The sequence below is a fragment of the Paramisgurnus dabryanus genome, chromosome 1 (genome assembly GCF_030506205.2).
Source record: "Paramisgurnus dabryanus chromosome 1, PD_genome_1.1, whole genome shotgun sequence".
NCBI lineage: Eukaryota > Metazoa > Chordata > Actinopteri > Cypriniformes > Cobitidae > Paramisgurnus > Paramisgurnus dabryanus.
Window position 1 is genome coordinate 47,437,376 of NC_133337.1, and position 10,797 is coordinate 47,448,172.

The 10,797-nt window shown below is 39.3% G+C and overlaps 1 protein-coding gene across 1 annotated transcript in view; it reads left to right on the forward strand.

Moving 5' to 3' along the window:
* sema4gb (sema domain, immunoglobulin domain (Ig), transmembrane domain (TM) and short cytoplasmic domain, (semaphorin) 4Gb) overlaps nucleotides 1-10,528 on the forward strand; it is a 30,516-nt gene extending 19,988 nt beyond the window's left edge. Inside the window, exons 9-15 of the mRNA XM_065262504.2 lie at nucleotides 2,709-2,884; nucleotides 6,978-7,116; nucleotides 7,423-7,645; nucleotides 7,741-7,856; nucleotides 7,936-8,090; nucleotides 9,071-9,132; nucleotides 9,216-10,528. Of these exons, the coding sequence (XP_065118576.2) occupies nucleotides 2,709-2,884; nucleotides 6,978-7,116; nucleotides 7,423-7,645; nucleotides 7,741-7,856; nucleotides 7,936-8,090; nucleotides 9,071-9,132; nucleotides 9,216-10,186 (1,842 nt within the window). The 3' untranslated portion in view covers nucleotides 10,187-10,528. The remainder of the gene's footprint in view (nucleotides 1-2,708; nucleotides 2,885-6,977; nucleotides 7,117-7,422; nucleotides 7,646-7,740; nucleotides 7,857-7,935; nucleotides 8,091-9,070; nucleotides 9,133-9,215) is intronic.
* Nucleotides 10,529-10,797: the final 269 nt, after the last annotated feature.

The window sequence follows — 10,797 nt, forward strand, 5'->3', positions numbered from 1 at the left end:
CGGAAGAGTAATATCGACTTATTTGTATTTTATTTTATGAAATTCTGCTATGCATATGAAGTAACCGTTTTATAAAAGCAATAAGCCCCGCGAAGCAGTGGTGTTACAGTGCATTTTATAACAGCTAAGGGGGTTTTAGGTACTCCGCTTTGTGTTGTGCCTAACAACGCCCCTTAGCTGTTATAAAATGCACTGGTAACCCACTGCTTCTTGGGTCTTATTGCTTTATTAAATTGCCATCATGGTATTTTCTTTAACATGGCAAAACTCCAAAAAACATCCGATGTTAAAGAAATTCAAATGACTCCACTGAAGAAATCATATACATCTGGGATGGCATGAGGGTGAGAAAATTATGAGGGAATTTTCATATTTAGGTAAACTATTCCTTAAAAGAAAAACTATTACATTGCTAAAAACAACATTATTTTGTATATTTGGTATATTACAATGTGTTCTTGTGGTTTATGGTTCAAAAACATATAATTTTTTACATACCATACATTGTTGTTTCTCTAAGCCAGGGGTGGGGAACCCTGGTCCTGGAGGGCCACTGTCCTGCAGAGTTTAGTTCCAACCCTAATTAAAAACACACCTGAAAAATAAAATTGAAGTCTTCTGGATTACTTGGAAATGAAATTCAGGTGTGTTTGATTAGGGCTGGAACTAAACTCTGCAGGACAGTGGCCCTCCAGGACCCAGGGTTCCCCACTCCTGCTCTAAGCCCTGCCTCCCTGAAATGCATTGATTTTGTACAAAGCTCATCGTTCTGAAAAGCGCTGTGTCCTCCGATTGGCCAGCTAACCAGTACGATTGGCTTGAATACCTCTGACATCAGTCGTAAATGTGACGCTCCTCACCGTATTTGGAAGATTAGCTCTCAATGCAATCCTGACAGGAGTTAATATCGTCTTTACTACCTTATCAATATGAGCCGAATCTGATCCAGAAAATGCAGATGACCAAAGCTTATCGATCAACTTTGCCAGCATGGCTTGAGTAGGACGTAACAGATTTGTAGAGTAAGGATACTTAAACATAAAACTGTGTCTGCATTTGTGATCATAGAAATGACAAACAACAAGAGCTACACTGCACTGCTCAAAACTTGCGTTTGAATCATGGTTTAAGTAGTCAGTAGCAGAGATGGGACCAAGTCACACATGTGCAAGTCTCAAGTAAGTCTCAAGTCTGAACCTTCAAGTCTCAAGTAAGTCCCAAGTATTTTTTTTCTTGGGCAAGTCAAGTCAAGTCGAGTCACAGGCTATGTCAAGTCAAGTCCAAGTCAAGTCACCTTATTATTTTAATTTTACCTGCAGAATCTGATCTTAATAAAGTGACAAGATATACAGTAAGTAACTATCAGTAAATTACAATAATTTGGATTTGCATTGTAAAAACTCATGTTCAATAAAATACATCATGGAATCAAACAAAATTGTAACTTCATAAATTATTTATTTTTCACTTCTGCCAACCGTGTTTGAAATTTTCCACATTGAGTCCATACTGTAAAACAAATAACAGCTTAACATCCAACAGACCCCCCTCTGAACACCTCCCTCTCTCTCAAACACAGTTTACGTACAACATTAAACTTTGTTACATTTCTCCCCTCTCTCTCTCTCGCACACAGACACTCTCTCTCTCTCTCTCTCTCTCTCTCTCTCTCTCTCAAACATGCGCCCAGAAAAAACGAGCGCGTCGCACCTCTTTCGTTCGCGTGCCTAAATTTGAAATAACGAACTTGAGCGCGCAAAAGACACGACATGTGAACCGCCCCTAACATTGTAGAATCAAGTAATTTTTCTCTGTATGTGTGTTCAGGTGGCAAACTTGAAAAAGAAGTATTAAAAAATAAAAATAAGTATTTTAAAAAATAAATCAAAATTATTTTGCCCACATTTGTCCCCAACACGGTATGATGAGGGCTACATTAGCTATTATTACATTAGCTAACTACCAACTAACCAGATATTAACAAATTGATAAGCACTTACTGGGCATAATGGCTCTTTAAATGACGAACGAAATTGGAGGTTGTTGTCTGGCTGTCCGTGATTTTAAAATTGCATGTCTTGCAACGCACTGTTCGTCTTTTGCCATCTTGTTGAAGCCAAAAGCGATGACCCTCCGTACCCCTCCGGCTGACATGTTGATGTCTGATCTAAGTGGGCGTGGTGTGCGTAAGGTACGAGAGGGCATGACTGATGATAGTGTCGTGATTCAGTCATGACAACACCATTCTCAGCCTGCGCTCCAGCTGGGTCAACTTTATTTTTTTAATAAATTTATATATTTTATATTCAAACTGAAAACATGATGTGATTAACACTCAAGTCATTCAAGTCATCAGTTCTCAAGTCAAGTCAAGTCCCGAGTCTTTAACTTCCAAGTCCGAGTCAAGTCTCAAGTATTTTATTTTTTGTCAAGTCAAGTCACAAGTCACAAAAATAGCGACTCGAGTCGACTCGAGTCCAAGTCACAAGTCCCCATGTCTGGTCAGTAGTAAATTCTTTAAATATGAAAACATAGACTACTTACAGGCTGTGAGTTAGAAGCATGGGCGGAATTATGATAATGGCTGTTGTGTCCACGTCAACAGGCTCAGGAAGTAAACAGTTGCCTACTATCCGTGTGTTTGTTGTTGTCCAAGAAAAGAGATCACATCATCAGTTTTGTCCATCTGTCATGTTTCCCCTTCTCAGGGTGACATTGGAGGTCAGAGGACTCTACAGAGAAAATGGACGTCCTTTCTGAAGGCCAGACTGGTGTGTTCGATTTCTGACTATGAGCTTCAGCTAAACGTCCTACGCAGCGTTCACGTCGTCGAAGCTGCCGACATACACGACACCATCTTTTATGGCGTTTTTGGATTTGAATGGTGAGAAAATTTACTTTTTCCATTTACTATTTTGGGGATTTTCGCCTGGATTTGGCCTACCCAATTTCAAAAGCTTCCCATACCCACATGCAGAGGTTTACATACAAAAGTTTGGTATCATTTTACAGGAAACCCTTTGAAATTACATAAAACACTGTTGAAAGTGCTAAACATGGTTGTATGTGATGTCAGGCCTCTAATAAACACAAAAATAAATAGGCGCTTTTTATGTTTTTTTTCTAACGTTTTTATTTGAAAGTTTATAACTCTGGTCCTGGGTATCTCAGGTCCCTGCAGACAGTTTTGTTTGATTCCAGCAATTGTCAGCTTACAGAGGAAAAAGGAATTTTTTCTCTATCATAATATATGCAAAAGTTATTTTACTCCAACTGATGGGAGGAATAATACGCTTGTGGTGTACAATTTCTGCCAAAAAACATTTGAAGTGCTACCATAACCACATACAGTGGAATAAATGCAATTTCTTTATATCATTTTAAAGAAAACCCTTTGAAGTTACATAAAAAGCTGCTGTTTGTGACAAATATTGTTATTTATGTTGTTTTTCATATGATGAAACACCAAATTTTATTTTTTATGTTGTAAACACTGTATTTGATAGTGTATAACTCTGGTTCTGGATGCTCTAGCAGACTGCAGACAGTTCTGGTTGTTAGCAGCAGCAGACAGTAAACACCCAAAAAAAGAATGAACTCTTTATCATGTCGCATTCAAAAGATATTCTTATTTTACTGAAGGGTGCGGAAATACATTTTTCATAAAAATATAAATTTTTTGTTTTGCACATATAATAAAAAGCTAGGGATTAATTATGCAAACAACCAAAGAAAATGCTATGAATGGACTCATTGTTTAGAGTAGGACCTAAAATAAAAGATGGTGTATCATTTGTGGCTATATGTGCTATCTGAGGCAGTTCACACTCAAGTTTCACATATGTTTACAAAAGACCATTTTTTACCTTATTATTCATTCGATGATTGTTGGATATGTGTTGATATTAGAACAAAAATAATGCTGTAGCCTTATTCCTGAGAGTGAGAGCTTTCATTTGATATAAGACTTGCCCATGTTTGTCATTTTTGAAAAATATGAAATATGTGAATATTATATGATATCAAAAAATATTGGGGGGGTGATAGTGTAAATTAAGTGTAAATAACTTTCTTACAGTAAAAGATATGTCAAAGTGATGCATATCTGCAGAAAGTAGAGACTCTAAGCTTTCAAACAGTATCTCATATGTGTTACTGGGGTCCATGACGGAGCATTAAATATTAAAAGAATCTTTTATATTAAGTCAAAATACGAAATTTTGGACCCGGGACAGGGTCCTCAGGGTTGAAGAGGTTAAAGGATTAGTCCATTTTCTTAAAAGAAAAATCCAGATAATTTACTCACCACCATGTCATCCAAAATGTTGATGTCTTTCTTTGTTCAGTCGAGAAGAAATTATATTTTTTGAGGAAAACATTGCAGGATTTTTCTCATTTTAATGGACTTTAATAGAGCCCAACATTTAATACTTACCTCAACACTTAACGTTTTTTTTCAACAGAGTTTCAAAGGACTATAAACAATCCCAAACGAGGCATAAGGGTCTTATCTAGCAAAACGATTGTCATTTTTGAAACTCTTTGAAACTGTTAAGTGTTAAGTATTAAATGTTGGGCTCTATTAAAGTCCATTAAAATGAGAAAAATCCTGCAATGTTTTCCTCAAAAAACATAATTTCTTCTCGACTGAACAAAGAAAGACATCAACATTTTGGATGACATGGTGGTGAGTAAATTATCTGGATTTTTCTTTTAAGAAAATGGAATATTCCTTTAAGGCACTTAATAAAGTGACATTGAGGTACGTATTTAATCATCATGTAACCATGTGAATACTGTAAAATTCGCTGACTTTTGAGACCTTAACAGTTTTTGGTATGCAGGTAATGCCAAAATTTTGAATCCTATCATGTCAATGTTCAGTTTGGCCGGTTATCAGAGAGTAAAGATGTTCTCAGCCGTCTCATTAAACGGGATATGAACAGAAGTAACATTAATCTGCTAGCATGTGACTGTATGTAATCTTCATTTTTAGAGGTTGTTTGCCTAAAAAGTATATTATGGGAAATGTATCAGAACATCTCTACTTATTTCCAAATGCTTACAGTGTCCTTCATAAATATTGGGGCAATAAAGGCAAAATTGCTCTGTTTGCTTTGGAGTCAATAAATGTCTAAACATTAAAAGGTAAATATGAGACCAAAGTACAGAATGTCACGTTTTATTTTTCTGTATTTTTGCCTCACATTCATCTTACAATTTTTTTTGTCTCCACAGCAAACAGAGCAATTTTGTCTTTACTGTCCCAATACTTATGGAGGGCACTGCATGTCCCTATTGGACTGACACACACAATATAACACAAGGCACTGGGCCAGTATTTGACTTGTCTTGGTGAAATCGAAAAATGAGCGAGAGGGAGAGAGAGGGGGGTATGCAGAGTCATGCTGCATCAAATTGTCCTTTAAATGTCTGCAGATTCAGTTGGGGTCTAGGGACCACGTAACAGAAACTTAAATCCTAAGTTAAGATCAGACAAGTTCAGTTTTCTAAATGGTATCCATACTGAAATGATCATGGTTACTAAACAGATAAAATAGAATATTTCAGTTAGGATGTTTCTGTATTACACCCCTATATCAAACCCTGATCACTCATGGCTCGCTTAAATCCCTTTTGGTGTAGACATTTCTACTGGGATACAGATTTAGAGACAGGCATTTAAAATACTAAGTCTTAACAAGAGTTTTCTCACGTATTTTATTATGAACTTATGGCTTATCAATTAATAAAGGCGGGACCTCTGTGGCCAGAGCGGCCATATTGCATTTCCCCTATTCATAGGATTAGGAGTGCTCAGTCTTGGTATATCCAACATTTTGAATATAGATATCTATTGTAAGGACATTGTTGTAAATGTTATATTTGTCTGCTTTAAAGGATTACTCCACTTTCATAAAAAAGACAAACAATTTACTCACCCCCATGTCATCAAAGATGTTTATGTCTTTCTTTCTTTAGTCAAAAAGAAGTTTTTTGAGGAAAATGTTCCAGGATTTTCCAGAATTTGTGGTTAAAAAGTACTTTTTTTGCAAAAATGACGATCGTTTCGCTAGATAAGACCCTTATGCTGCGTTTACACCAACCGCGGTAGAACCGTGAAGCTCGAGTGATTTCAATGTTAAGTCAATGTGAAGACGCGTTGACACGCATCTGGAGGTCCCGCGGCGCAGATGAGGCGTTTGGCGCAGTGTGGAAGGTGCAAATTGAGCGCTGTGCGCGAATAGTGCTTTTTGTGCATTTTGCGGTTCATGCGAATTTGTGGCTGATGCCCGAGTTGAAAAATTTGAACTTCGGCGGAATTTCACGCCGCGTTTACCAATCAGAAGCCTGCTTGCTGCTGTGGTGGCAGCCCCGCCCGAAGTCACTCATTCAGCATGAAGGCTTGATATTGTCCGCATATACGATCTATACGACACAAGTTCTTATTTCTATCGAGGAGACATGAATAAAAAGGACCTCGCTTGGAAGAGTGTCAGTGAGGACATTGGGCATAACCAGGTAAGTTGTAATACACATTTCACTTTTGAGTCACGTGACGTTTATCGCCGTTTATTTTCCCCCTATAGTAAGGTTACCAAATACAAACTGGTAACTCTCTCGATAAATGCACAATCAACATCAGGCATCTTGCTTTTTCCACGCATCTACTTCGCTCTACATGCGCAAATGCATTCAGACTGTTCAAGCGGCAAACTAGGCACAGTAGATGCTATTTTGACGCCTGAAACACGGTTGGTGTAAATGCAGCATTATGCCTTGGTTGGGATCGTTTAGAACTCTTTGAAGCTGCAGTGAACTGTTGAGGTCCACTACGGAATATTTTCCTCCTTTCTCCTTGACTAATCAAAGAAAGACATTAACAAATTTTATTATGAAAGTAGGGTTTTCCTTTAAAAAATGTAAAGCTTTTTGGGGATAATGCTAAAACATCTCCCTCTTATTCTCACTGTTAGGAGAAATGTTAAAATGTCCGCAGTGTGTCAGTATTCCCTCAGAGATGTCCAGGCAGCTTTTGATGGACCTTACATGGAGCTGCAGGACTCCAAATGGAAGGAGTACGCTGGAAACGTTCCAGATCCGAGACCTGGTTCGGTGAGAATCCTCGGCTTCAAATCAAAATCACACTGTAATCCGGCACATTTATCAAACATGACACATTTTTTCCTCATACAACAGATATTAGTAAAACCATTAGTCATCTTAATCTTTTACTATTTTCAAAGTATCGCCAGGAACCTCTTTTCCTACCCACTGTTAAAAATCATGGTTCTAGTAGATGTTGTGTTGTGTATGTATATAATTTAGTCAACCTAGGGACATATAGATGCCATATAATTCATGCATAATATTTCACTGCTATAAATATAGTTACATAACAGTTCCTTTCTTTGTCTTCAGTGTATCACCGACCAGCATCGAGGACTTCTCATAAATTCCTCTCGGGATCTTCCAGACAACGTGCTGAATTTTGCTCGAAAACACCCTTTAATGTCCAGACAAATCCAGCCGGTGGGAGGACGGCCTCTTCTGTTCCAGAAAAGTGTAGATTATACCAAAATTACTGTTCATCGGGTTATGGGTTTGGATGGACGCATCTATGACATGCTCTTCATTGGAACAGGTGCTTTTCTTTATAAAGCCTTGCTTAAATATTATTTTTATACATTATAAAAGTATGTAGATGTCCTAAGGATAAGTGCTTGTGTTTGTCTCCAGATGAGGGCTGGTTACACAGGGCTGTAAAGATAAGAGACCATGTGCACATTATTGATGAGCTTCAGCTGTTCGAGGAAAAACAACCAATCAACAACCTGGTTATATCACAAAGACAGGTGACCCACAATGCACCTTGCACAATAGCTGCAAATGGAAATGCAAATGGATACAATGATGTCCACTTGTGTTTATTAGGAAAGTATCTACGTGAGCGCCCCCTCTGGACTGGTGCAGGTACCGCTATCATCTTGTGAACGGTACACTTCTTGTTTTGACTGTGTGTTCGCGAGAGACCCGCTCTGTGGATGGGATGGAAGAGTGTGTGCAGAGGTATCATTCTATCCTAACAGGTAAAAGCAAACGTTATTATATTCTTAATAAATATTTTAATAAATTAATTAGGTAATTTAGGATCCTTTGTGTTATTCATTTAATGTAGTTTCTCTTCCATATTTCAGTTTAAAGGGATAGTTCACCCAAAAATGAAAATAATGTCATTAATGACTCACCCTCATGTCATTCCGAACTCTAAAGACCTCCGTTCATCTTCGGGAACACAGTTTAAGATGTTTTATATTTAGTCTGAAAGCTTTTTGACCCTCCATTGAAAATCTATGTACGGTATACTGTCCATGTCTAGAAAGGTAATAAAACATCAGAAAAAAGTAGTCCATGTGACATCAGTGGGTCAGTTAGAATGTGTTGAAGCATCGAAAATACATTTTGGTACGAAAATTAAAAAGATTACGTCTTTATTCAGCATTGTCTTCTCTTCCGCGTTTGTTGTGAAGTGTTTACGCGAGACTAAAGTCACGTGACTGCAGTGACGCGGATGATGTACAACGCGGCTAACGTGTTATCTGGTGCGCCCCAACTGTTTTTTTTTTTTTGTGTGCCCGAGCTTCGTTTACAGTCTAAGGGAGACGCACGCTGTAAGTTCGAAAAAAAACCTTTGCAAACATGTCTGAGAATCCGCGTCACTGCAGTCACGTGACTTTAGTCTCGCGCATGCACTTCACATCAGACTTGGAAGAGAAGACAATGCTGAATAAAGTCAATATTTGTTATTTTTGGACCAAAATGTATTTCCGATGCTTCAACACATTCTAACTGACCCACTGATGTCACATGGACTACATTGATGATGTTTTCATTACCTTTCTGGACATTGGATTTTCAATGAAGGGTCAAAAAGCTCTCGGACTAAATCTAAAACATCTTAAACTGTGTTCCAAAGATGAACGGAGGTCTTACGAGTTTGGACATTATTTTTGGTGAACTATACCTTTAAGGCTTTAGTAAGTTTAACTGTGCTTTTGTCTGTTTTTAGGTCCAGCCTAATCCAGGATGTACAAATGGGAAGTAGAGGCTGTACAAATATTACAAGTGATGGTGTGTATTCATGAAAAGTGTTTTTGAGCAACCTAGTTAGGTTATTTTTTATTAGAGTATTGATGTGTCTCATATATCACCAGGTTTTGTCACGCACCGGACACGTGTGGTGATGGCTGGAGATGATGTGCTCTTGCAGTGTGAGATTCGTTCAAACCTGGCCTCTCCTCGATGGACACTGAACGGTCAGCAGTTGCAGGGATACGCCGTGGATTTCGGCTACCGCACCGGCACAGACGGCCTCCTCATTATTGGGGCCCAAGGACAGCAGAGCGGGCACTACCGCTGCTACGCGGTAGAAAACGGCATCTGGGTTCCCGTTCGCAGTTATGTGGTGAGAGTGCAACCCGTCGTGTCGCCCCCCGCATCACATCTGTCACAAAGCCCAACAGCTCTTCCTGAAAGTTTCTTTACCACTGCAACCGTACCGACTCCAAGCCATTCCGGCGCTCCCGTCGAGAAGCTCCTTTCCCCCCCGCCTGCCCCTTTGCCTTCTGGGCCAGAATTTCAAACTTACAGTCACATGGAAGCTATGTATATTTCTCTAGTGGCTGTTCTCGGTGGGCTTTGTCTGGTTTTGACGGTGGTCCTGCTGTATGTCAGCTTCAGTGCACGGATTTCAAATGCCAGAAAGTATTCCCAGCAAGGGCTTTCTTTAGAAAGAAAGAGAAGCTCGCACTTTGAGCTCGAAACACTTTCGAGCCACTGCAACGGCAGACCGGAGGGACGGAGCAGAGCCGTGTCACGGGACGGGGAGTTTTTGCAGATCGTGCCGGTAGACATTCAGTCCTCGCCGAGTAAGGAGCCTCCAGCTGCCCCGCCTCTCCCGATGCCCCCACCCCTGCCCTCTTCAGAGTATGCCAACGGACTTTCATCCACCCTGCCCAGCATGCTGAGAAAAATGAATGGGAACAGCTACATGCTCCTGAATCAGACTGACTCGGGGATGACGTCGCCACTGTGCCACTCGTTTACAGAGGAACTCAACAGGATCCTTGAAAAAAGGAAGCATACGCAGCTGGATGACATCCAGCCAGATGAGAGCTCGGTGTAGGCTCATCTCATGCCATTACTATATCGCCCCCTTGTGGTGGGATTTTTTGTATAAAGAGCCACCATCCCACCACTGAGGTTTGTGTATTGTGAGGTTCTTCATTGTATTTCGACAAACACCTACAGCTTATTTGACTTGGCACTTTTGAGAACCGTCAGGTTTGGGATCTTCGGTTTATCAAACAAAAATTTTTGACTGTGAAGTATAGACTCCAATAGATATCAGTCGTAGCTAATGACTCCTAGACTGTGGACCAAGCTGAAGTTTGAAGAACACTACAAGATGGATCTTATAGTTTTAAAGGATTAGTCCATTTTCTTAAAAAAAATCCAGATAATTTACTCACCACCATGTCATCCAAAATGTTGATGTTTTTCTTTGTTCAGTCGAGAAGAAATTATGTTTTTGAGGAAAACATTCCAGGATTTTTCTCATTTCAATGGACTTTAATGGACCCCAACACTTAAATTTTTTAATGCAGTTTAAAATTAGAGTTTCAAAGGACTCTAAATGATCCCAAACGATGTCTTATCTAGCGAAACGATATAAAATAAAAATACAAAATATGCACTTTAAACCACAACTTCTCTTCTTCCTCCAGCTGTGTTACG